The 27,500-nt window shown below is 43.4% G+C and overlaps 3 protein-coding genes across 6 annotated transcripts in view; 1 reads left to right on the top strand and 2 right to left on the bottom strand.

Annotated features, from left to right (window-relative positions):
• LOC134449654 (fasciculation and elongation protein zeta-2-like) overlaps window positions 1–1,654 on the bottom strand; it is a 14,097-nt gene extending 12,443 nt beyond the window's left edge. For 3 of the 4 annotated variants that reach the window (XM_063199719.1, XM_063199721.1, XM_063199720.1), the window contains exon 1: window positions 1,265–1,654. In XM_063199719.1, coding sequence (XP_063055789.1) covers window positions 1,265–1,572 — 308 coding nt within the window. In that variant the 5' untranslated portion in view covers window positions 1,573–1,654. The remainder of the gene's footprint in view (window positions 1–1,264) is intronic. The other variant, XM_063199722.1, reaches the window with a different exon arrangement.
• A 176-nt stretch (window positions 1,655–1,830) lies between these two features.
• Window positions 1,831–5,197, bottom strand: LOC134448671 (cystatin-S-like). Its single transcript, XM_063198335.1, has 3 exons — window positions 4,959–5,197; window positions 2,634–2,744; window positions 1,831–2,064 (listed from the first exon to the last, which is right to left on the bottom strand). Exons 1-3 carry the CDS (start codon window positions 5,139–5,141, stop codon window positions 1,990–1,992), a joined length of 369 nt encoding a protein of 122 aa, XP_063054405.1. The 5' UTR covers window positions 5,142–5,197; the 3' UTR covers window positions 1,831–1,989.
• Window positions 5,198–11,685: 6,488 nt separating this feature from the next.
• The window catches only part of bcl3 (BCL3 transcription coactivator), a 31,546-nt gene continuing 15,731 nt past the window's right edge, over window positions 11,686–27,500 (top strand). Inside the window, exons 1-4 of the mRNA XM_063199726.1 lie at window positions 11,686–11,852; window positions 11,975–12,669; window positions 15,568–15,709; window positions 25,016–25,124. Of these exons, the coding sequence (XP_063055796.1) occupies window positions 12,102–12,669; window positions 15,568–15,709; window positions 25,016–25,124 (819 nt within the window). The 5' untranslated portion in view covers window positions 11,686–11,852; window positions 11,975–12,101. The remainder of the gene's footprint in view (window positions 11,853–11,974; window positions 12,670–15,567; window positions 15,710–25,015; window positions 25,125–27,500) is intronic.

Here is a 27,500-nt window from a genome sequence, read left to right as displayed (position 1 = left end):
CAAACACTTCCCTCTTCAAGTTTTCTTAAGCAAGTAGGCCTAGCCTAAACTATGATAGTTTGCCCCCACCAGGGGTAGGCCTATATGTTCCCACAGCCCATTGGTCCCACAACGTATCCCTGCAACTCCATGTTCCCACAATTTAAAGAAATGATTCAAATATAGGCCCTATATTCCACAACTCCATGTTCCCACATTTAGTAAACTAGAGAACATGCCTTACTCTCTGCCATGAAACATAGGGCCTAAATTTCAATAAATGCTTAGAAATGTGTGAACAGGGAGTGGGACCATTGGGCCGTGGGACCAATGGGCCTAAAAATTAAAAGTCTTAGTGATGTGGGACCACCAACGGGCTGTGGGACCTATGGGCTGTTGGACCATAGACAATGCTCCCCTACCACCAAGGTGAGTAGTTCATCTACCCAATAACCTCTACCCCAAACTCTTCTAACTCGGCGCTCAATAAGACAAAATAGTCCTACATTTCCTATAGTTATATCATTTCCAAGACGTTATTATCGCGTAGTAGGCTATTATTTTATTAAAGAGCACTGAACGGAATGGACTCTTCTGAAAAAGAACACATGCTCGATTTATGACTGAAACCATAAAACGGTTAATTACAAGTAAGCCTAGTTGTAGTGAGTGATTTTCAAGCCGATTGGTGCTATTATGGTGCTTTGTTGTGGGCGAACCATATGTCACTGCATGTTGTGACCTGTAAACAAACTCACTGCCAAGACGACACGAAGCCACGTGACTGCTGATGATGGCACAGAAAAAGTGAACCAAGCGAGCTATTGAGGCATAGCCAAGACAACGTGCGTCTGGCTGTTCTAAATTTAGTTTGGCTACGTTTGACCACAAACAGATGGGTGCCTTTTGCGCTTGCGATATGAACCACTAAATAAAAGAACAAGCGACTGCATTTGCATTGTGTTATCGCTATCGTTTCAACTGGAGAATGTTCCCAGTGATAACATTATCACAAGGGGAAATGTGGAGGCGGTGCTTCATTCCAGGCACTGCTTTGATAATAACAATGTAGCTACTCCAGCCGCTATGTAACAAATGGGTTCGTTATAGCCCAGCGCGACAGTCAAACACAGAACGGTAGCTTTCTTGTTAAAGAATACGGTGTAAGTTCTCCTTTCCCTATTTTCTGTGATGTCAGCTGATTTGGGCAATTTGGTACGGGGCAGTTTCCCACATGCAATCTAATCTAACGTTATGTTGGGTAGGCTACCTTGGATTTACTTACTCGTCGTTCTTTAGGATGGTATCCTCGGTGATTGGTCCCACGGGTGCTATATAGTCCGTTTTGGTGTTGTAATTTCGAAAGCACACTGTCAACTTCTCGTCAAAATCGTTCACCAGGTCCTCCATTGATTTAAAACTACCGAGCTCCCCAGAGTAACCGTTATCGAGCTCCGGGAAGTCCTCTAGCAGACCCGTGACATCCTGTACGTTCAGATTAACTCTGTCCATCTGGTGATCCTTCCCAGACGCCGGTCTAAATTCGTTAAAATCCTGCCACTCGTCATCGAAGTGGGCTATCGGCGCCGCCATAGCTGCAGCAGCGCGGCTGACTGGCTCTTCCTTTGGGCCCTGATAAATGATGTATGTGGCGCTGGAATGTTCAACTGGGGCATCCTCCTCCTGTGCGTCCTCGCACGCGGCGATGACGGGAAAGTGCACCCCCACCCCACCTTCACGCCCACTACACCGCGCCAGTGCAAAATATCACCACACACATAATATTGCACATTGAAATTGTGTAGTTATATAAACAAATCCAAAAGCAATAACTCTTTTTTACCACTGCTTTTTATTGAGTGAGTTATGTATTGTCCATAATGTAGGCCTATGTATTCAGACAATTGCATTTTCCCCCCCCAAAAGGCTTATAGGCCTACATAACAGTTTTAATTTTCATTTCTAAAGACAAAAATAAGTGGAGAATAAATTCCTGAAGATGCAGACAGGTTATTCTTTGCAGATAGATTGCAGCACTCCTTTGTTTTGACGAATAACCACCACTACGAAACGACACTGCTTCCGCTGACAAGACAAAAAAAAACATACAAACGTTTATTGTTTATTGTGTAGGATGAAGTTATATGTCCTATAGGCTATAATCCGTTCATAGGCCTACCACAGTACTGCATACGTCTTCTACAACTAAATTTTCATTACATATCTCTAAACATGTATACCTACATTTGTGCACAAAACATAGGCCTACATCTTGGCTTTATTCCGTGAAATAATTGTTTCAGACAATACCAACATATTCCCCAGTCCTCACCAAACCACAGTGGTGTATATAGTCCTACCATATAGTATGTTATTCAGTTCGTCTGTTTGCTACAGCCTTATGCACATGTATAATAGGTTACCTTATCTCCTAGATGTTCTTATTAATTGGTCTTGTGCACAATGACATTATGTGTCAATGTTTATATGAAGGGTGTAGAGAACTGACTCTTTCTCTCTCTCTGTCTGAGTCATTCTCTGGCTATCCCATTCTTCTAGGTCTCTCTGTCTCTGTCTCTGTCTCTGTCTCTGTCTCTGTCTCTCTCTCTCTCTCTCTCAGGATGCATGCTGTCAGCCCTGGTATGGTGTCTTACCATCAGGTTGCTTCTTGCACTGTTCTGGGGACAGTGTTGGGGTTCTTCTTGCTTCCTGCAGTTAGTGAGCTCCAGTTCAGCCTCAATGACATACTCGGTCCCCGCAATGACCTGAAATTAACAACATACTCAGGATGGGATTATGAAATACAGGAAACACCATTCTGTTCTACTGTATTGTATTCTATTTTATTTTAGGCCACGTGGGTTCTATTCTATTCTATTCTATTTAGGCTTACAACCGATTTTGTCATAAGCGCTGCAACATAACGCAACAATGCACAATGCATTGGTCTTTTTTCTATAATGGGAGGGGGGGGTGCATTTTCTTCTTTATTTTGATAGGACAGTATGAGAGGTGACAGGAAGTGAGTGGGAGAGAGAGACGGGGGAGGATCTGCAAATGACCTTGCTGGAATTGAACCCGGGTCTCCGGCATAGTAACCTGACGCCCCACTGTTAGGCCATAGGTCCCAGACAATGTATTGTTTATTCAATTTTACATAGTGGAGTGGTATAGGTGGATAGGTTATATTATGGTCTTTAGGTTTCTTTTTTAACCCCTTAAGACGGGCCTTTATAAATTTGTTGTTACCAGTATGGTAATGACCAAGTCGTGGTGCATTGCTAAAGGGCCTATGTTGTGTCATAGTATTGTAGTGCTATGGTAGTTACATTTCAATGTCTATTACAGCGTGCCACTGCAGGTACGGTGCGCATTAATGGGCTACGGGCTTGCCTTTATCTCTGATAGGACAGTGGAGGAGAGACAGGAAATGAGTCTGGTGAGAGAGACGGGGAAGCATCAGCAAATGACCCGGGCCGGAATCGAACACATGGTCGCCAGCGTAGTTAGGCCACGACAGGGCCATGGTCATTTACTTTGCTGACCTGTCAAAACACGTTAAACACAGCACGGTTTTTCCATTCTTGGCTACTTCACCAATACCTCATATGAAGTGAAAAGCCTTGGTGTCATTATTGATTCTGCTTTCTCTTTTGACTTGCACATAAAACACATAACTAAAACAGCATTTTTCCATCTCAAAACCATCTCCAAACTCTGCCGCTCTCTCGGCCTCACCATTGCAGAGACCCTCGTTCATGCTTTCATCTCCTCTAGACTTGATTACTGCAATGCCTTACTCTGAGGTCTCCTGACTAAATCAATAAATGGATTACAGTTTATCCAACCTTAAGACCATCTAAAGCAAATTTGTCAATCTTAGGCTCAAGAGAGATGAACAGACCAAGGATATGGATCACTGGAACCATGTTGTGTGGTCTGAAGAGACCAAGATAAACAAATTGGCTTTAGATGGTGTCAAGTGAGTTTTGCAAAAAAGTGTATCATCTGGCTAGTCAAACATGGTAGTGGGACTGACATGGTTTGGAGATGCATGAATGCCGTCAACATTGGAAATCTGAATGACACCTAAAAGAAACATGCATGTCAACATGTGGCTACTGAAGCAGATCATGATACTCTCCATAGGATTTCATTCAAATCTCACACCCATCATTTTATCCAGACTCAGACTCAAAAATGTAAAATTTCAATGTAAAGAAAGGTTGAAACGCACACCGATGACCTCCCTTTTAATCCCCACTTTTTTGTGAGTATATGTTCAAACATTAATGGCTGTATTTAGATTTTTTTGTGAGTGAACAACAAATTTAAGCGGTTATATATGTTGTTAACAGGTCACTAATTATTGTGTCAAAGTGAAATTTCTGTAATGTTGTCCTGTGAAAAGATATACCGGTACTTACAAATCTGCAAAAATGTGAGGGGTGTACTCGCTTATGTGACATACTGTATCTGTGTTATTTTTGTCATAATGCTATATCTTTTACATCTATTGCTGACTTTAATGTGCTGCTACGCCTTTTAACTTGTATTGCTGATATGATATGACTTTTGTTTCTTTTTTTAATGTTTTAGTACTTATCTATACAGTTTTATATCTTACTGCTGTTTTAACAGGCTACTATTTTAACATTCTGCACTGCAAAGTGTCCTTGGTACCTTGAAAGGTACAAATAAAATGTATAAAATGCATTTTTAAAACAAAAGCACATATCTGATAGACAAAAATGTGGCGTACCAAAAACCATTCAATGTCAAGTAGTGCTGATGACTGGCCCTGCCGTGGCCAACCGGTAGGGTACTCGTCTGCCATGCGCCCAACCCGGGTTCAATTTCCGACTCAGGTCCTTTGCCGCCCCCTCCCCATCTCTCTCCCCATTCACAACCTGTCTACCTCTCAAACCATCCTACCATAGTAAAAGACCAAAAAAGACATCTATTGCTGATGACTGTACCTGAATCGTCTGGTAGTTGTAGTTCAAAAGCTTGAAGAGAAACTCCTCCTTGGAATTGTGGTTGTAGATGTTTAAGGCGTAGTCTGCGGCTTCTTTGGCCTGCTCCGGGACCTGACCTGCCCCAGCTGATGTGCTGAGGGCAAAGGTCATACAGATGAGGAGTGCACCCCAAAATGTAGCCATGATGCCAAGAACCCCAAAACGTAGCCAATTTCACACTATCACTCTATCACACTATCAGTCAGCCCAGGTGTTTGTCTTGAAGTGCAGTTCAGCTTCGTTTTATTCAGAAAAGGAGCTTTTGTATTGGGCTTGTCATGCCCTGTGTGTGTGTGTGTGTGTGTGTGTGTGTGTGTGTGTGTGTGTGTGTGTGTGTGTGTGTGTGTGTGTGTGTGTGTGTGTGTGTGTGTGTGTGTGTGCATGCGTGTGTGCAGGGAAGCCAACAGGCGGGACAAAGGGGTCAATTGTCCCGGGCCTAAGGAGGGAGGGGGGCCAGAGTTAGGCTCTCATAGCATTGTATGCATTGTGAGGGGGGCCCTTTCAGATGATTTTGTCCCAGGCCCGGTCAAAGCTGTCAGCGGCCCTGCGTGTGTGTCTGTGATTTGCACTTTCTAGACATAGGAGGTGTGCCGTTACCAAAGAGTCTGAGTTTGATCAGTACATTGGTGATACTCGCACCTGTGTTTTCTGCTCACACTGGTTTTTCCAATAAGGTCCTCAAACACAAGTTATGAGAGATAGCATTCAGGCCAGGCACACAGCTTTTATTACGGCAAGTGTCTACTGTAGTCATACAACTCCATCTTTGTCAAATTCAGTACCAGTTCTCATTACTCACACATCCCATCTGCTGTGTGTGTGTGTGTGTGTGTGTGTGTGTGTGTGTGTGTGTGTGTGTGTGCGCGCGTGCGCGTGCATATGTGCGTGCATGTTTTTCGGGATGTCAATAGAGCCTATTTTGTCCTAAGGGGAGCGCTATGTTCCACTTAGATGGCTCCAACCACAATGCATTGTGGCTCTACCTGCTGGTGGAACTTGAGACTGCACCCCTCAACAACAACAATCCAGCAAATCAGCAGCCAATGATGATAATAACCCGGTAACACTTTACTTGACGAAGGCATCATACGTATGGCATAACAGTGTCACAACATTGTCATAATGCAGTCATGCATGTGTTATAAACATTATGTCAGTGTCATAAACATTGTATGCCTTTGTCTTTGTGAAATTCGGTTATGACAAAGACAGGCCAAACAATGTCACTTTCATGGCCATAAAACGTTCATGACATTGGCATTATGTTTATGACTCCGTTATGTTGTTTATGAAACCGTTATGTCATATGTATGACGTCGGCGTCAGGTAAAATGTAACCTAATAACCAGCACTCAACTGGGTCTCTCTCTCTCTCTCTCTCTCTCTCTCTCTCTCTCTCTCTCTCTCTCTCTCTCTCTCTCTCTCTCTCTCTCTCTCTGTCGTTCTTGTTTTCAACATCCTCTGTAGATATTGAGTTGCACCAATACAAGCAGGTTGATTATCTGCGTCTTTCACATGCTGTGCAATAGATGTCCACCCTTGTTGGTGGAATGGCATCATATGACCTCTAATTCCAGACAAAACAAATGCAGTCTTGCATCATCAACCCCACCATCAGTAGACTACTCTTGTTAGGGTTGCCATCTCTGTCTAACAAAAAATACATGGAAACAGATGCCCTGCTGCCTTAAATTTGTGAGTTAACTCAACTCAACTCAACTCAACTAAGAGAACAGGGTGACTTACTTTTTTTGTTTAACTGGCTGCAGTGTTTTACAGTGTACTGACCAACCTGACCAACTTGACTGCCCTGGATACTGTATCTTATACATTAGTCCTGTTCTTGTCTTTTTGTCTTTGTCCTATTTGTTCCCTAACTGTTAAAGGTTTCAAATGTTAAATGTTTCACATTGCTATTTATTATTATACACAGTTATTGGTCCTGTCTTGCACTAAAATGTCTGTCCTGTTAATGTCAGTCCTATATCTATGTCTTTGCATTAGATGAATTAGATACAAATTAGAGTAGATTTGGCATTGTCCTATCGGGATATTTGTTTTCACATCACATTTTTTTTCTTTTTCCTGTGCACCCTCTTTCACAACCATAGTCTAGGTCTCAAGTGTCCACTTTATTATGTAGGCTATCAATAATGTTCAGAGTGGCGACATATTATTTTATGCCATGGGAATATTGTTAGCGTATATGTTTTGGTGCTGTACACACTATTCAATTATTCAACTAGAGTGGTCACTCGGTAGAGCACAAACCTTCGCCTACGCCACTTATTTTTTTCTGGCCATCTTCAGAATGTGGGGCACAACATTCTCCAAATTTTGGTGTTAGTTTCATGTAAATCGGACCGGAGTATCGTAATATTACATTTTTGGCCCAGTCTTGACCTCTTATTCAATTCCGCATGCACACGTTGTTCTGGCATATAGTGCTTGGCAAAGAAAAACGTTTTTGACCTTTTCGTGACCTTGACCTTGACCTTTGACCCAATCACTCCCAAAAAGTAATCGATTGTTCCATGGGTCATGACCAATCATCCCACTAAATTTCATAAAAATCGACTGAATTTACGTTTTTGACCTTTTCGTGACCTTGACCTTGACCTTTGACCCAATCACTCCCAAAAAGTAATCGACTGTTCCTTGGGTCATGACCAATCATCCCAGAAAATTTCATAATAATCGGCTCAATTTACATTTTGACCTTTTCGTGACCTTGACCTTTGACCTTTGACCCAATCACTCCCAAAAACTAATCGATTGTTCCTTGGGTCATGACCAATCATCCCACTAAATTGCATAAAAATCGGCTCAGTTCTGTCTGAGTTATACGAAGTACAAACAAACATTTTGACCTTGACCTTTGACCCAATCACTCCCAAAAACTAATCGATTGTTCCTTGGGTCATGACCAATCATCCCACCAAATTTCATCAAAATCGGCTCAGTTCTGTCTGAGTTATACGAAGTACAAACAAACAAACATATTCACAAATAAATACACGGCGATCAAAACATAACCTTCTGGCGAAGGTAATAATAATAATTATTAGGGCCTACCTCCGCCAAGGAGGTAATGTTTTCGGTCGCGTTGGTTTGTCTGTCTGTTTGTTTATCTGTCTGTTTGTCTGTCTGTTGGTCTGTCTGTTTGTCAGCAGCATAACTCAAAAACTAATCAACATTTTTGGACGAAACTTTGTGGGTTTGTTGATAATGACCCAAGAAACATGTGATTAAATTCTGGTGGTGAACTGGATCACGAACCGGAACCAGGACTTTTTTAAAGATTATGTTAGCAGGATAACTCAAAAACTAATCAACTGATTTGGACAAAACTTTGTGAAGCTGTTAGTAATGACCCAAGGAACAAGGGATTACATTATGGTGGTGATCCGGATCACGAACCGGAACCAGGACTTTTCAAAAGATTCTTCACTATCTAGACGCCCCCTAGTGACCAGAAATTTAATTGCGGGAACAGCACAAAAACAAGGCAGAAAGACTTAGGGTGTAATGGTCAAATGTATCAAGCAGCTTCCTTGGCGGAGGTCTGCGCTCTGAGGTCTGAGTGCTTCTAGTTTATTTTATTATACTTTTCCTGGTGGCCCTGAGGGGTTCCTGGCCCCCATTTTGAAAACCTGAATAAAGTACAATTTGAATATTTGTGTTTGTGTGCTGCAACAGGTTGTATGTAAATGTATCCTCAGGGAAATCTTTCCAAACACTCTTATAGTCATAGTATATAGTTAGTTATGAATGTCAAATGAACACAATTTGTATTTCAGAAGAAAAACTAAAACATGTTAAGTAGGGATTAAAAACAAATTGCAGTATGATGCTGAAACCAATTTCATACGGAGTGCTTGCATTTATATCTTTCTACCACTGAGGGGCAGCAGTGCTCCCAATGACGACAGTCACTCACAATCAAGATAATGCTTCCCTCCCACCAAACGGACCAAACCTCATGGATTTGGCACAAGTCATGTTCCATCAACACGGATATGCGGCACAGGTGTTAGGTTATCAACCGCCAGTTGTGAACAAGTACCCCAAATTTTAGGGACTTTAAACTCACACCCTCACCCTCCGTTGTCTGTGTGTTCCATTCACTGCTGATTGGGAGGAAAGTCCCAAACTGGCCCTGGTAACTGGAGGCTTCTATAGCACAGCATGGGGGTGAGGGCAGAGCCAAGCCAGAGTAGATGACTGACATAAACTATACCAGACAGCTACATCCTATTTTGTTACCTGTCATGACATGAGAGATTTAACCAGTTTATTACCTTTGTTGGTAACACTTTATTTACGTTTCAGATGTTAGGCACAATGCATGTCTAGTCATTGCCTGTATACATAGCTTATAAGAGTTTAAAGCAAAATCAAGGGCCCACTGAGTCTTCATTAGGCCTACAGCTATATCATAAAGGCATTATGGCAACAAACAAGAAATTTGAGGCGCAGTTGGTTGCTCACTGACTGCCGATATTGTTGGGAAGAATTAGGAGTGTTCTCTATCGTCCAACAATGGATTGATTTAGTAGAGACTTTATAAAAAAATCTGGTGTTTTTAAAAATCATGTTTTATCCACGGGCCGCACTGAGTGAAGAGGCCGCATGTGGCCCCCGGGCCTCCAGTTGCCCATCCCTGGGCTAGACAGTATAGCCTCGACACCATGGCAGTACTGTAATAAGGGTGTTTAAAGTGTCAAGTTATGTGATGATCTCCATCATGCTTGGCCTATAATTTATTTTAATCATTGAAGAATTACAGTCATATCAATGTTGTGCTGCAAATTGTGATTCAGATTTTTTTAAATGATTGTTACCTAGCCTCCCATAGTAATAATAATTAGTAATACATCAATTTTATATAGCGCTTTTCTATATACTCAAACACGCTTTACAGATCATTTAACACAAAATAAAGACATACAAAGACATACAGAGACTCAACAAAACAACAAAGTAGACTGCGGTGGAAGAGAAATGTCCATGTTGATATGGAGCTGTAGGTCGGATGAGAAACCAAGACGGGGACAGCGATGAAAATGGGGATAGGTAAATCCCGAGCCTCCGAATGTGGCAGCAAGTTAGGTTTGAGGAAGACAGCCGAACAAGCAGGTGAAGTTTTAGTATCCGGAACCTATACCTGTCTGAGCCTATATGTCTTGAAAGCAGTAGTATGTCAGAAATTGGGAAGAGTCATACTGGGTTGAATTAAATTGAGCATTTCCCACATTAAAACTATGGTGAGAATAGACTGCTGCTGGCTCAGCACCTGAACGGGGAAGTGTCACAGCAACAAGGTGTCCAAGATAGCAGCTTCTCCATCCTCCACCCTTTCCATAACCACAAGATATTTTCTTATTTGGATGATAGCTTTCAGGACAAGAAATGCATGAAGGACCCATAAGATCACCAAATTCAACATTTTCACAAGTAGCATCATGAGATACAGTGAATGCATTTCAGTCATTTTAAAGAATGATAACAAAAGACAACACCCAGTAGTAGTAAATAAGAGCAATCAATGAATGAAGTGGTTAGGTAGCCAACAGAAAACAGACATGTTACAATTTTGTTATTTTAGAACATACAGTAGGTTATTGTCAATAGGTAACACTGAATGTATGGTGTATTGCATATGGATTATTGATATTGTTCATATATAAGGGCCCCTATCACTCCATATTACACTAAGGCATTGACAGACATAGGCTACATATCTCAACACAACATTCAATATACTTTGTAATGGTCTTATTGGGGTAACTCATTCAAGTGGTCAATGACACAAAGATCATTCACTTGATTGACTATTCATTTAATTTGGGCTCTTTCTAAAATCATTGAGGGGGTCCTAAGGAGGCATCGTGCAACATTTTGTCACCTCCGTAATAATATCAAAACCCACCGTTAAGCAACTCCACTAGCCTGTTGAAAGTTTTGCAACTGTGGCAAGTTACTTGAATGAACCACTGGGGATGTAACGTTGTGCGTACAGCACCAAGGGAGATCCCCGACTTGCACGAGAAACAAAACTGCAAATCAGATGGTTAATGCGCCACGGAGAAAGAAAGCAAAAGATAACTCTGCCTCCAAACACTTTGTTGGGCACAAAGGAGTGGCATGGACCCATGGCGTGTATTAGTCGCCTGGTACAATGGGTAGAGTCACGGTATAATCCCCGTACGAGCGGGACGTGACAAGAATGGTATAGGCTACTTCCAAGTTCGAAGTGATAGTGCGCGTTCTTCCGGGTTGGACGCTGGCCACTATCGACCAAAATAGAGTGAAGTCACAGAACACACCTTCATTTAAAATATGAAATGCCCCATCAACAAGAAATGTCTAATTATTTAGAATACGATACGAGTAGACAACATGTTTGTTCTGTGCATGACACCTGTTCCGTGCATGTAGATTCTTCAAGCGAAATGCATATGGCTTTCAAAGATTATGCGTGCGTAAATGCAAAATTTCGGTAGCTCATTCGACAGCTCGTAAGTGTTTTTCATTCGCAGCTCGGCGGCGTAACAGTTAATTTCGCTGAGGGGAAGCCCCTGGGCAACATCATCTAATTTGACGTTAATGGGGGGAGGGGTGGAGGGGGATGAACTTCATCAACTGACTTCTTGATTTGTGATTAGACCATATGATGAGCGAATTGCTTGACTACACTTTGCCTCCTCCTCCTCAGTCTCCTACTTTCTATCCGAGTGCCAGAAATGACCGTGCACTTTTCACTCCCATGGCAGTGGTTTAGGATTGTGCACTGATGACAATTGAACTGTCACTTACATGGTGCCAAATTGGACTTCCTGTCTTTACTCTGTTGTATGTCTGTTTCGTATTATTTTAAAGTTTAAATAGCAAAATACACGGTCTGTTTGATCAGCATGCTTATGCTTCTTGTTTGGATGTGCAAATAATAATTTGTGAAACGTTCCTCCTGGTAGATGGACTTCACATGTGATTCCCTATGCTGGTCCTTCACTGGAACAGAGCATTTCGCACAAGGTCGGATGAGCTGAGACAAAACAACCGGGAGCTTTCGTGTCATTTTAGGGACTTACAGTCAACTTCATGCCCCAAATCATGACAATGAGTAACCAACAGACTCTGTCACCTGCGCCTCTGGACCTGCGGACCACGACCAGAGGACGCGAGAGCGGCGCCGACAGGACAGCGGCCAACACAGGTCGCCCTGGAAACAGTGCTGAAGTGAAAGCGGAGTCACCGACTCACCGGGGAGACTGTATGAATGGAGCCCGGATCCCCAGTATCGAGCTCGAGCACCACCGCGAACTGTCACATGGAAAAACAGAAAGAACTGACCACACAAATGTCTCGGACTCCTTGCCTCAAGTCCGAATAAAACCCGAGGCGGCATCTGAGGACACGCTCGCTGCCAGATCACAGGACGCATCGACATCGAGACTTCCCTTTAGGAAACGTCCTTATCCTGCTGGATCGGACACTCAGACTCAGTCCGGCACAGTATCCTCAAAAGACTTTACCAATGGCGCGAAATCTCCTAAACGTGCTGTCAGCCCACCTACAAAAACAAACGGGCATGATGACCGCACACGCCGGGACGTTGTGGACAATTACGCACAAGACACCACCAGACAGTTGGACCACCACATGTTCAGTGAGTTCCATATTTGATTTATCATGATGCGCATTACATATGCAATGATACTAACAGCATAATAATAGCTCCCCAATTGGAATGACGGTAATTCATGTAGCCTAATAATTACTTAGTGGACATAATGCACAAACGCAGAAGGATGTTAAACGCAAAAAGAATGCGACCAGACACGTAGTGTGGTTTACAGAGGTGAGTCAGCCTATGGGGGATAATAGTGCAGATTGCGTAGTCATGGCTTGTCCAGACATTGTGAAACTGTCCACTCAGTTCATCATCTGGAACAAGTTGTGTCAGTAGGTCAAAGTGAGCCCCTCTTGTCCCTGTCACAACCTCATCTCTGGAAAAACGCGTCTTCAATTCAAGCATTCACTTTCTGTATAGCTATAGCTATGCCCCATCATCTACCAGTGGCAGGCTGGACGTTTGTGAATAGGCTGGCTGTGTGTCATGTTTGCCATTCATACTGTACACATCAGATCTCGCCTACCAGTGGGTAATTTGATGGTGCAATTCATTCTTTGTAAGGTGATGGAGAGGTGTGAAGATAAGGCAGTGGGAAAGTCTGAAATTGGTCAGAAAATACACTGTGCAATGTACTGTTTTAATATTGTGAACAGCAGCTGTGGCCTAATTGCTAGACAGTTTGCCGTTGGAACTGAATGGTTGCAGATTCCAATGTCACCCTTACATCTTCCTACACCCTTAATCCTTGACCTAATCCTTTAACCAGGCACCTAACCGGACAATGGGACTGTACAAATACCCAGGAATAAAGCTATTTCAGTAGAGGTGTTAGTGTGTGGTGAAGGCCTAAGTGTAATAACAGAGCTATTCGATACAGATTTATTGTCCCCGTTTGGCAACTGTAGCCTATTTGCAGCACAACCGCTTTGGCACCAAAAACATAGACACACAGACAAGCATATTAGACAGCAACAGAAAGGACAGTGGATACTTAATTTTATTTGTTAATTTATTCATTAATGGACATTTCTGATTTTATTGGGCAGTCATGGGTAAGTGGTTAGAGCGTCAGACTTGTATCCCAAAGTGTGCTGGTTCGACTCCCGTCCCGCCAGGTGTGCACAGTGAGCACTGTGTGCTGTGACACAATGGGAGTTGGAATTTCCCAGGTGGGCTTTCACTTTCATTCACTTGACTATTGGAGACAGGACAGCGAAGATGGATACAGGGAAGCATTAGAAGAGCAAGAGATGGGTGGGGGGGGGTTGGGTCCCGAACTTGGGTCCCAGTCTAAATTGCATTCATTTTTGGGCCTTTTAGTCTTTCCTAAGATAGGGTAGACCAAGATGAAGACAGGAAATGAGGAGGGGGTCAGGCTAGGATTGGGACATGTCCCTGGCTGTAATTAAACCCTGCTCCCCCTGCATATGAAAGCCCACCTGGGAAACTCCAACTCCCATTGTCATCGTGACACAGCACTCTACAGCATACAAGTGTTCACTGCACACATCAAAATTGCATTTTATGCCTCACCTGTGCAAGGGGGTAGCCCCCAATGGCGCCCCAAGGGAGCAGTGCGGCAGGACAGTACCATGCTCAAGGTACCTCAGTCATGGAGGAGGATGGGGGAGAGCACTGGTTACATACTCCCCTCACCAACCTGGCAGGTCGGGAGTTGAACCGGCAACCTTTGGGCTACAAGTCTGACACTTTAACCACTTACCCATGACTGCCCTTCATGGCATGGCTGCCTTAGCACAGTGTGCCACAGCATCACCCATTACCTCAATAGTTTAATAATGTACATGTAATGAAATTAAATGAAGTTGGCTTTTTGATGAATGAATGAGCTGAGAGTGTGTGTAATCAGTGTAATAAGATGATATAATAATCAGTTGGCCTATAGTGGGGTTTTGTTTGGGGTTTTGGGTTAACCACCCACTGCACATTTCTCAACAGTGGCTGTGATTTCAGTAAAAAGAAGAGCATGGAACTTACGGTAATATGTATCGGCTAGATGAATACTGCAAGTCTGGTATCCCAAATGCCTTAGCTCAGCTTTCGCAGCAGAAGAGCCAGATGCAAAATATCACAGAGTTTTCAGGGGATCATGTGAAAGACGACCACACCAAAATCATTTGAATGACAACTTTAAGTCCGCTGTGGGGACCTTGGAAATTTCAACTGGGCCACACATGGCCCGCATCTGGGCCGCAAGCCGCTCGTTGAATAGGACTGCCTTCTCTGCATCCAAATTCCTACACCACTATCCCTCTCTACTGTGTATAAAATGGTGTTTTAATATTTCAGAGTAAATCCACATAGAGTACTTACAACACTTTGTAGAGTCAAATTACTCCAACATGGAGTCAAAAGTCAGTGTAACATTCTGCAGTCAGTGTAACATTCTGTAACATTCTGTAACATTCTGCAGTCAGTGTAACATTCTGCAGATGGACAGTGTAATTTCGACTCCACGGCTCTTAATATTTACACAATATTGAGCATTATTAACTGAAATGTTTCACTCTTTTCAACTCTTAAAGGGACACTGTGCAGGAAATGGTCAAAAAAGGTACTGCAACTATGCTGCTCATTGAAACTGGGTTGGCTATCACCAAATTTGATATTTACATGAAAGTGTACAAAGTAATAAACAAATATTTTCTAGCATGGTCCAAGTAGAGTCATTTGAGTCAAATGGCTATTTTTGGAAATTCAAAATGGCGAACCATGGAGAAGATCCCCCTTTTCATGTATGAAAAGTGCAATTTTTCCAGTCATAATGAATACTTAGAATTTGATGGTGGTGGTAAGTATTCATGAAAAAGGTAACATTAGTGAATGGGCAGCATGAATTCTGGAAATAAACAACTAAAAATCTCACACAGTGTCCCTTTAAAGAGTGATTTTACTGTTTGTTCTCCACAGATCCTTATGCATTACACCACTGGTCTGTCCTACCCCACGCTCTCCCTGGAGCCACGGTGCCCCTCTCCATCAGGCCGGCCCAGGTGGAACGTCTCCACGCAGATGTTCTCCTAGCAACGCAGCAGGATGAGGATGGAGACACGTAAGGCTCCTGTTTACAAGTCCAGGCTGTGCTTGATGAGCTGTATGAGGGGGGGGGGGTTTGTTGTAGTTTCCATACATTCATTTTTTCTATGCCTGTTTGTCTGACACACACACACACACGCACACACACACACACACACACACACACACACACACACACACACACACACACACACACACACACACACAGCCCGATAACAATCTCTCTTCTGTTTGCATTCACTCTACCCTGTGATGGGAGCACAGCAGTGCTATTGATGAATGATCTTAGCACAATAACACAAGTAATTCATCAGACTCATAAAAGGAAAATGACTGTGCTTGAGAACAGAGGCCCGTCAGGCCCACACATGTTTAAGTTGAGTGTAGCTCCACGTTAGTTTGTTTGGGTTGCCTTATTGTCTGCAAATGTCGCCAAAGGACACAGTTTTGTCAGCTTACAATCTACCGCCATGCATGTATATGGGTTGCTGTGTGTGTGTGCGTGTGTGTGTGGATATGTATTCGTGGCTTACGTGTATCATATATGTACGCATTTGTGCATGCGTAGGAGCATTTCTTTGTTTTGCTGCGCATGTCTTTACCTTTCAATCGCTTACGTTCAATCGATTGATGTTGGCTCACTCACACATGTCCATTTGTACAACTAAGATAGAGGAGAGAAACGAATGTGTCCATCCCTATGTGTCGTCCGTGGTAGTTTGTCACTCAGGGCTCGAAACAGCGGCCTCCCAATCTCCGCTACAGGTCGGCACGGGCGCACAGGTTCAAAACCACTGAGACAAAATGTCCAGGTCAATCAATAGCTCAGTGCTACTTCATCTGTGTGATTGCGTAGCCTCTTTCGGCAGATGGGGTCGATGGCGGCCCTATTCACTATTTGCTGAAAATACTCAACTACAGCATAGCAACATTGCTATGACAGTACCGAGAGCCTTAAGTAACAGATTAAGACATAGCCATTAGAATATTGGTGACAATAAGGTTATAACATAGGCTCTGCGCTAAGGGGTTAAGGAGGGAGGTTTTACTGTCGTTCTACCGTTAATCTCTGTTAGTTGGCATCCATTAGTTACACATGCCCTCAGATACAGTAGGTGAGACAAAAGGCAGAGAGGAGGAAGCCTGTGAAGAGAACATGAGTGCTGAGAGTGTGGGGGCGTATTAAAGGCCCCGGGGGACTTGGGTAGAGAGGCTCAGGGCTCAGTGTTGTGAGAGGAGATTAGGTGTGTTTTTGAAGGTCAGGGGTCACCCACGGATGCTTCCACTCCTACTCTAACCTTGCTCTACCTTAAAAGCAGCACCACCAAAGCTAACCGACTGTATCATGACACTCACTCACTCACGCGCCATCGGTCACATGAGTGAAACTCATAGACCTATTTGTAAATGCTATCCTTTTTGCATAAAGAGACCGATTGTTTTCCTGACCTGCACATCTGCTGGGATGTGCTAATGTTACAGTAATGATGAAATATCTTAAGAAGTATCTATAAGAAATATCTATAAGAAGTACATGGCAATAGTGTTCATATAGATACTGGCCAAAACAAAAAATGATGGTAACTCTTTATTTTAGTGTTACTGTACATCTATTAGCACTAATGCATGCAATGTTAATGCCTGTATAAGTAACTTGTACGGCATGTACTACGCAAAAGATTATATTGGTAATAAATCCCTAATTGTGCATGAACAAGACATTGGCGAATACACACCTAACAAATGTTTGATTTTGCGTGGTGCATGCCTTACAAGTTACTTATACAGTATACAGGCATTAACATTGTTGCTAATAGATAACACTAAAATCAAGTGTTACCAAAATGGCTATATTTATGTTATGCCATTGACTGTATGGGGCATTTTGTTTTGGAAAGGTCCCTTTTACGGTGCTTGGAAGGAAGCAAGGTAAAGTACAAGTACTGTACATGTTGTTGCCCAGTCTTCCTGCACAGTTGTGTGGAATTGCCCAAGTTCATTTGCTGGCAAGCATGGACTTGTTATACTTTTTTCTGGTTTAGATGAGAAAGTGAAAAAAAACACTTCAAGAGAAAAAAGATAACACACAGTGACAGACAGACACAGACATAGGCACACAGACACAGACACACACACACACACACACACACACATACGCAGCCACACACACAGACACACAGACACAGACACACACACACACACACACACACACATACGCAGCCACACACACAGACATACTGTGTGTACACACACAGCGATGCACATCCTACTTGCGTCATAGGGTGCCTCAGCCTGTCACCCTGTTTGGTTCTCAGCGCTTCGCAAGACCCTCACTTTCGGGAAAACCTGCGCGAGAGCGTGCTCGTCTGGTGACTGCGGTTTCCTTCAGGTGTCTCTTTTGCTCTCTCGCTCTCTCTCTCAAACTCTTTCTTTCTTTTTTGTGTTTTTTAAAATGAATGGGCACACTAAAACCCAAACATCCGCTTCTCACTTCCTCCTTTACCGCTCCCTCTCACACTCCACTGATCTTACCCCTTTCTCACTCACGCTCTCTCTTTCGCTTGTGCTCACTCTATCTCTCTCTCTCTTTTTCTCTTTTTTTGGTTCTGCACCTCTTTCTCCCCACTGCATGAACAGCCCGAATGAACGAGACAGCCAACATATATTCTTGTTTTTTCTTCAGAACTCCCCTAGTATTTGCAGGCCTATACAGTATGTCACATAAGTGAGTACCTCCCTCACATTTTTGCAGATTTGTAAGTATATCTTTTCATAGGACAACATTAAGCTAAAGAAATTTCACTTCGACACAATGATTAGTGACCTGTTTACAACATATACAGTATAACCACTTAAATTTGTTGTTCACTCACAAAAAATCAAAATACAGCCATGTCGAAGTAAACTTTCTTTAATGTTGAATGTATGTATGTATGTATGAATGTATGAAAAGATATACTTACAAATCTGCAAAAATGTGAGGGGTACTCACTTATGTGACATAGACCTACTGTACACTGCAATAAAGGCCTATAGCATATACCATACTCTCTGTACCCCTATAGACATAGTCTGATCACAATCAGGTAAGGCTCACCATGTAAACCATAAAGGCACCATGTTGAGTTTTGTGCCATTTTGAAATGTATTGTGGCAAAAATCCACTCTACAGACCAGCAGAATGTGTAGATAAACTCCTACCGGGGTGCTGTTGCACAGCACGGTAACACGCCTACCATTTATGGGCAGCATGATTGCCCATGGCAACCCATGTTCGAATTCCACCCTTGGCATACAGCACCGAAAGAAACAGTAGCCTGTTGGACATGTACTTGAGTAAGTTGAGTCATTGCAATCTTCTGACAATTTTCTTAACTGCACTGCGACATCAACCTCGTCTGTCCTGCACAAAGCTTATTCTAGGCACAAATGTGACATTCTTTCTCAGAATTTTCAAGGGAATGAGAGGATGGTAGGGTCCTCCATACTTACAGTAGCCAGGGCAAACTGATGAACTGCCTTGGCCGTGGCTCAATTAGCTAAGTCACCATACTTTTAATTAAGCCAGGGGCCCGGGTTCGATCTCCTACCTTGGATGCCCTAGGCCTACTCTCTCTCTCTCTCCCAACTGTTCCCTGTCCACCTCCTCCTGTAATACTATAAAGACAAAAAGCAAAAAAGGTTGATGAAAAAAGTTCATGAACCACCTAAACTATAGCGGGAAAATTAATTTCAGTTTGAACCACCCACCACTGCATGCTGCTCTCAGCATGGATCTCCACAGTCTTGTTGTATTGTTTCATTCGAGCTGAATGGAACTGTAAAACACGATGTAGTTACATTCAGACATGTGCACCTTGTGTTTTCCCTGTCAATCATTGGCAATAACCTATTATGTGATCGCTTTGTTCGTGTTTCAGCACGAAAAACGCAAACATTGAGCAATCGAACCCGGAGCGAGCAACAGCTTTCGCTATAACTCCCTTTCATCTGTAACAGCCAACCTCAGTCACACGGTGCCTGCAGGTCTGCGCTACAGACAGCTTTAAAGTGGAAAAGGGAATGTATGTGCTGCATTGCAGCTTGATTAAAAACCCCTCAATTAAAAAACAAAAAAAGCGACAGCTTTAATTATTCATCTCCACCCTATAAAATTCCCTCGCGTGGTTGTTGTTTTGCGTCTCCAAAAGCACAGCAGCCGCCGGTGGTTCTTCTGGTGAACTGTGCCACCACTACAGTCAGTGTGTTGAGTGCGTTCGCGCCGCTTCACCGCTCAGACGTAACTGCTCGTCACTGCCTCTCTTTGTTTACTGTCAGCCGGCGGCTGTGTTAAACTCAACAGCTGACCACAGGGGAGGTAAAGCAAGGCAAGGTTTGGCTTGTGTCGAGCGAGCACGCCTCTCCTGAACAGGATGCCACATCGGCAGCAAAGCGTCCGCTGCGTTCACTGTGCCCTGCACCGCGCCGCGCCGCGCCGCCGCTCTCCTGCTCAGTCGCGGCCCCAGATGGAGGCCCGAGGCCCTCCTCCTCCTCCTCCCCCTGCGTCTGCGTCAGACCCACGCCGAGCAGCGCCTTTATCTGGCCTGTGGTCTCTCACTCTGACAAACCCACTTCCAGGAACCAGAAAGTTAAAGGGGAGAGTTTCACCTGCAACCGTGTAAGAGATAACGAGAGTTACACACACAGACATACAAACAGACAGAGAGAGAGAAAGAGAGAGAGAGAGAGAGAGAGAGAGAGAGAGAGAGAGAGAGAGAGAGAGAGAGAGAGAGAGAGAGAGAGAGAGAGAGAGAGAGAGAGAGAGAGAATGATAAAGTGATGAGGGAGGAACAGAGAGAACATCAGAGATTAAAAGATGCAGAGTAGGCCAAATTACTATGGAGTTCAAATACACACACACACACATGCACGCGCACACACACACACACACAAACACACACACACACACACACACACACACACACACACACACACACACACACACACACACACACACACACACACACACACACATGCACGCGCACACACACACACACACACACACACACACACACACACACACACACACACACACACACACACACACACACACACACACACACACACACAGGCAAACAGGCATACTAACACACGCATGCATTGCACGCGCACGGCATGCACGCACTGCACGAAGTGGATTTGACTACTGGCATCTCACCTATCTACCTTGACCTCTTTAATGGTTGTTGTGTGTTCTTATCTGATATCATTTACGGTTAGAGGCCGTCGTTGTAATAACGGACAGAGAAGTAGTGGCAGTGGTGACGGTGCAGGTTTTTTTTTTTTTTGTTCCTGGCAGACCGTACCGAAGCCTTTAGTTCATCACGTCCACTGTGGCCTTCTAGCAGCCTCGTCATATCAGTGGGCCACATCACTTTCCCTTCCTCTTTTTTATGTTCTCTCTCTCTCACACACACACACACGCACGCTCGCGCATGCACGCATACACGCACGCACGCACACACACACACACACACGTATCATGCATACATATACACTTATGCACTCATGTACTACACACATGCTCATGTCATGCTCATGTACACGCACATGCACGCACGCGCATGCACACGCACGTACGCACACACACACACACACACACACACACACACACACACACACACACACACACACACACACACACACACACACACACACACACACACACACACACACACACACACACACACACACACACTAAAATGCATTATTTGTCATAATTACATCTCTACATCTATGTATGTGTGTCCGTACGTACGTCCATCCGTGTGTGACTATGCGTGTGTGTGTGTGGGTGTGAGTGTATGTGTGTGTGTGTGTGTGTGTGTGTGTCTGTGTGTGTCTGTGTGTGTGTGTGTGAGGGAGCCCATTCCATGTTTAGTTTCTTTTTCTGTATGTCAGATGATATTTACACAATTTACAGTATGGTATGTTGGCAATGTGTGCATGCGAGAAAAAAAAATGCAAGTCTTCCTTTTATAATCACCACTGAGCTGAACTGAGCTGGCATAACTTCATGAGTGGTTGCTTTCCTCGTTCTACAGCTGTGCGTGTCGTGTGCTTTGCAAATCTCACTGAGCAACATTTGTGTTCACTGGAACTGGCCCCTGTTCTCTTCCTAGGAACCAGGCCAGGGCTGAACTGGGGGAGAAATAAGGTCCGGGCACTTTGGGCTAAAAGGGGCCCCTCATAATTAGTGGTGCAGAACAGATGATTGACTGATGATTTTTTGGTTTTATTTTTATTTTTATTTTTTTTACATTTCTGAAAATAGGGGCCCACAGGGTGCATGGCCCACCAGGAAATACCTGCTATGCCAGATGGCCAGTCCAGCCCTGCACTAGGCTATGTTTACATTTCCTTTGGAACAGTCAGAGAACTGAGGCAAACTAGTACACCAGGATGTGATTACAGTAATAGATTATGCATTGTATTATATTACCCTTGAGGGCAATGAGGACAGAATGTACATCACAGCATTATATGACTATTGTGTATATGAGTGTGATGGCTTGACAATCACTAGGGTTGTGGGTGTGTTCTGACTGTCACACCAAAGAGCCTGGCTCTTTGGTGTAGCGGTCAGAGCCCCATAACTACCCCAGAAGGTCTGGGTTTGAGTCCCAGCTGGGCAACTCTACTCTCCTTCGCTACAGATGGTGTCAGAAGTGGGACAGCCACCGTGAGGCCATCGGAAGCGTACCAATTGTATGTGAGCCGTAATTCCATGTGAGGGACCCCCGGTGTGAGGTGAAGCATTGGTGATGGGGCACACTGGATGGGAGAAGCATGATGGGCAGTTGCGTGAGGGACACCATGAGTGTGTGAAGCGCACGGGTGCGCTTCCCGAAGGGGAAGGCAGTGTGATGGAGTGACCATCACTAGGGTTGTGGGTGTGTTCTGACTGTCAAGCCAATGAGCCTGGCTCTTTGGTGTAGCAGTCAGAGCCCCAGTTTACTACCCCAGAAGGTCTGGGTTCGAGTCCCAGCTGGGCAACTCTACTCCCCTTCGCTACAATGAGACATATATTTATATTTCCTTAATTCTAGCATTGCAGAAAAAGGGACATCAGTACTACTACTTTTCGAGTACTGTAGGTGGATGCATGTCGGTAGGAATAACAAAATGTCTGTTAGACAGTCGTGCAATAAAAATTCTTACTTTATTGATTATGACATGTTAGCCATGTCTCTCCTGAGGTTTGGTGGTCAGTTCTATTAGTTGTGCATAATTAGAAATGTCAATTGGCTGTGTAAAAAAACCCTGCAAGCTGCCCAGAAAGTCCAACCATTGTACATCTAGTGTACTATATTCAGTCCCACCAGGAATTCGCGGGCATTTTCTAAAAAAAATCATGATCTGAAATGCTCGATAGTGCATGAGGATATCCAGAATATCGTGATAAAAGTCGCTGAGCTTTTTACACAGTTGTTGCAATTTTGTTGCAGCAGGAAGTGAAAAGTGTGATTTTTGTGTGAATTGCAATATTTGATATCAGACATAGAAATCCCAACTATTGTACATCCAGTGTACTGTATACAGTATATTAGGCATTGGGCATTGGAGACCCCAACTATTGCACATCCAGTGTAGGCCTGTATCGCTGCACTTTCACGTCAGCGGGGCCTTGGGAGCACATACCAGGAGGCAAACGTCTTCTATCTGTTTAGATGCAAGTGTACTGAGAAGAGATCTGTGTGAGAGCTACTGGTTTAGTGGGAAAGGAGCCACACTTTGTCTCCAATGCAATGCTGCCTGCCTTCCTGTCTGCACTACTGACTTATGGTAATTCTATGGCGCTACCCCTTCAGCAATCTTTTTGTTCTGAAAAAATCTGTTTTCTTGGGGAGTTTTTTTCTTTCTTTCTTCCGTGTGAAGGCCCTGAGAAAAATAGAAAAGAAAAATATGTTACCAACAAAAAGCCCCAGAGAGCCAGAGAAGGAAGAGAGTGTATTATAATAATTATTATTCAAAAGTGAAAGAAGAGTGGCACAGTCCCTTAACACAGGAAGTGACTTCAAATCAGTTACTGGAAGTAAGTTTAAACACACACACACACACACACACACACACACACACACACACACACACACACACAGACACACACACACACACGCACACACACACACACACACACACACACACACACACACACACACACACACACACACACACACACACACACACACACACACACACACACACACACACACACACGGATGGACAGACACACACACACAAGTACACACACTCGGATGGACAGACAGACAGACAGACACACACACACGGATGGACAGACACACACACAAGCACACACACTCGGATTGACAGACACACAAATGTATACACACACACATTAACGAACACACAAGTGCCCCACAATCATAATCTCATAATCCAAACTCAGCAATATTTTCAGAGGTGTGGTGAGCAAGCACTAGATTTGCTCTGACTATTGCATATTAGTACCTAAGTCCCTAATACAAGTCCCTAAGCATTACACCACGGCTGCCCACGTCATAGAATGCAAATGTGACAAACGTCACAAACAAGAGGAGAGAAAGGTAAGTGTCATAGTGCTGGGTCCAGAGTGTCAATATGCTTTGAGGAGTACTGTTATATACAATGCATTATTATTAGGCTATGGGTTTGTGTCACAGACTTGTGTTCACATAAATGTTGATAGATATATATATAATAAGTCGCTGTGGATAAAAGCGTCAAAATAAAAGCGCCAAATGTAATGTAAAATAAAATAATGCAATGACTTCAGACTTGTTTGGGCCGCAAACAAAACCCCACAACCTCCACTGAAAATTCCACTTCCAGTTTTGTTTGTGGCCTAGTCTGACATGTTTCCTGGCTAAGCCTCTGGTGCCAGTGTTACAGTAGGTCAGGGACTTTGGGAGGAAGAGATGTGTGAGTAGCACTACTAGAAACCAACTACACGTGCAATCTCCAGTAGCACTACAAGAAACCAACTAGTATATGTGCAATGTGTGTGTGTGTGTGTGTGTGTGCGCGTGCGTGTGTGTGTCTCTGTGTGTGTGTGTGTGTGTGTGTGTGTGTGTGTTTGAGTGTGCGCGTGCGTTTGTGTGTCTCTGTGTGTGTGAATGATGTGCAACTTGCCTGGCATTGCATGCAACCCCCGACACACACACACACAAACACACAAACACCAATGTTGCTCCTGTTAAGTAGTAGGAACTCTGTGTAAATGTTCTTCAAGAAATGATTGATTGATTGTCTAATATTGTATTACACTTTATTCTGTCTTTGTCAGGCCTCTTCACATTGCGGTGGTGCAGGGCCTTGAGGAGATGGTTCATAGGCTGATACACATACTGAAGTGGGCCAAGAAGGACGTGGACATATTCAATAATATGAGACAGGTGAGATACATACATGCATGCACGCGCGCACACACACACTCATGCACACGCATGCATGCACACACGTACGCACGCACGCACGCACGCACGCACGCACGCACACATTCACCTGCAAAGAAGTTCAAGTACGCTGACGTGTAAAACTGTACTTTGGTGTACACATGCACGTCGCGCGCGCGCACACACACACACACACACACACACACACACACACACACACACACACACACACACACACACACACACACACACACACACACACACACACACACACACACACATACATTGAGACAAAATATCTACTAGGAATTAAGTAATGGATCAAACCAAAACCGAAACGTCCCTAAGACTGTAATCACGGCTGGACTAGTCATCCGACATGTGGGGCATTTTCCCAGTGGGCCAACAGTCCTCAGGGGTCAATGCCTTTCAAAAAACAATTTTAAAACAAATATATTTCCCTTAGAGACTAACCCACATTTTAGTTGTGGCAGCCCATTGGTGCATCTTTACCTGATATACGTATATGAACAGTGCACTATCAAATTATAGAATAGAGGTGCATGAGCAGCTGGTCTATACCAAAAAGGGCCAGGTCCTTTTTTTGGGACCACTCCAGCCCTGACTGTAATCACCCCCGTCACCACCACTACCACACAGTAGGCCACTGCGTCACCACCACTACCACACAGTAGGCCACTGCGTTCATCCTTGATGTTCTCATCGAACTAGTCCTTAAAGTCTCGTTCACACACGTCGCTGCAAGCTACTCGCTCAGCGAGTTGAGTCAATAGAATGTCTATGGGTCATTCTACATTTCCAGTGCGCTTTTGGCAAACGCAAAATGTCAATTATCAGTATTTTTTTTCAAATAAATGGCATAGATGTTTACATAGTGTATATATTTAAGTTTCCAAACAAGCAAATTGCCAAGCTTAATCTTAAATCATTTGATAAATACTCTAATGAAAGCGAACATTTGCTTGATTATTTTGTCAACAGTGTTATGGACAAATACTATGTCATTTCAAACATATAAAAATACTACAGAGTTGAAACAACATACGTTTGTAAGTGCTTATGTCCCTTAGCAATAATGTTGTCATTAATCTGTGCAACTGATAAAGAAAATGTGATTGTTGAGCTTCATTTATTTTATTTTATGATTCACTGTGATACAGACTGACACCTTTTTCATTATAATTCCCTGTAACATCTGATTTGAATTTAGTCACCCTCCTTACACAAGACTTCCCTCTCCAGAGATAATCCCTAGTGTCTGTTCATAGGATTTTTCCAACACATAAGGGATCAATAGCACAAAAACATTTTCAAAACAGTCAACCGTGTTACTCAACTGTGTTACGGTCAACAGTGCAGGGGAACAAGTCGGCACTTTTTTAGGAGAAAAAACAGAGCAGACAAATCCATCTCCCTAGAACACAAATAATGTAGTTTGTTTGTCTGTCAATATGGAGATAAATTGGCAAAAACATACTCCTCCTCAACTGTCATAGCTGATGCGTAACACCATTGACGGTAACACGGCTTGACATTTCAGCCATTTTTATGGTGTTGTGCTAACTGAGGACCTCAGAAGTTCCACCACAACACCTCAATCAATTCATGTATTTGTATGCTTCATCTGTGTTTTTCTACATGTGATTTCTAATTCAGATTCTTATGAATATGTTGATAACACAGTTGACAGGCAATTTTCCCGCTATGAGAACATGAAAAAGAATGGATTAAATTATGGAAGGATGGAGCTCAAAACTTACCAAAAAGTCTTCCTATATCCTGCCAAAGAGGTTATGACATCACGTGATATTATTCGTATGACCCAAGACCAAACCATTACTGATTTATGGAGGGGGTTTCAGACCGTGACACGGTAAACAAAGTTTTTGGACACACACAAAATGGCAAATTTCATGTATAATGGAAAGGACAGTGGTCTTTCTGACAGTTTTGTCATATTGTGATGATTACTGTGAATCAACATTTGCAATCGTCTTGGGCAAAACAAGTTTCTTTACATGCTAATATGAAGACTGAATCTGACATTTGGAAAACAGGACGGCATGAAAACGCCCAAAACCAGTATTAAATATTCATTCTTGCTGAGGGAAATAATGCCAATGCCATGTCTACACTTTCTGTATTATATGAAAGATAAATGTTTATTAATGTCCAAAACATCATTGGATGCAGTTAATAGTTAGTGGAATTGGCAAAGAAAATCCATGGACTTAAAAGCGCAGACGAATCGTAGAATGACCCCTATGTGTCCCAGCAAGACGAGGAGGCGAGTAGGCGAGGAGAGTACAAGCGATGCGATGTGGACGGATCCCGTGTTGAAAATATTTTAACTTA

Source organism: Engraulis encrasicolus, chromosome 5 (assembly GCF_034702125.1).
Source record: "Engraulis encrasicolus isolate BLACKSEA-1 chromosome 5, IST_EnEncr_1.0, whole genome shotgun sequence".
NCBI lineage: Eukaryota > Metazoa > Chordata > Actinopteri > Clupeiformes > Engraulidae > Engraulis > Engraulis encrasicolus.
This window is presented reverse-complemented; position numbering and strand designations above follow the sequence as displayed.

Bases quoted from the DNA above. Each gene is read 5' to 3' on its own strand.
- LOC134448671 (XM_063198335.1), bottom strand. From the start codon at position 5,141: ATGGCTACATTTTGGGGTGCACTCCTCATCTGTATGACCTTTGCCCTC. The intron at 2,745-4,958 runs GTACAGTCATCA...TGTTAATTTCAG, and splicing joins ACAACTACCAGACGATTCAG to GTCATTGCGGGGACCGAGTA. The intron at 2,065-2,633 runs GTAAGACACCAT...TTGTCTTGTCAG, and splicing joins GTGCAAGAAGCAACCTGATG to CGGAAGCAGTGTCGTTTCGT.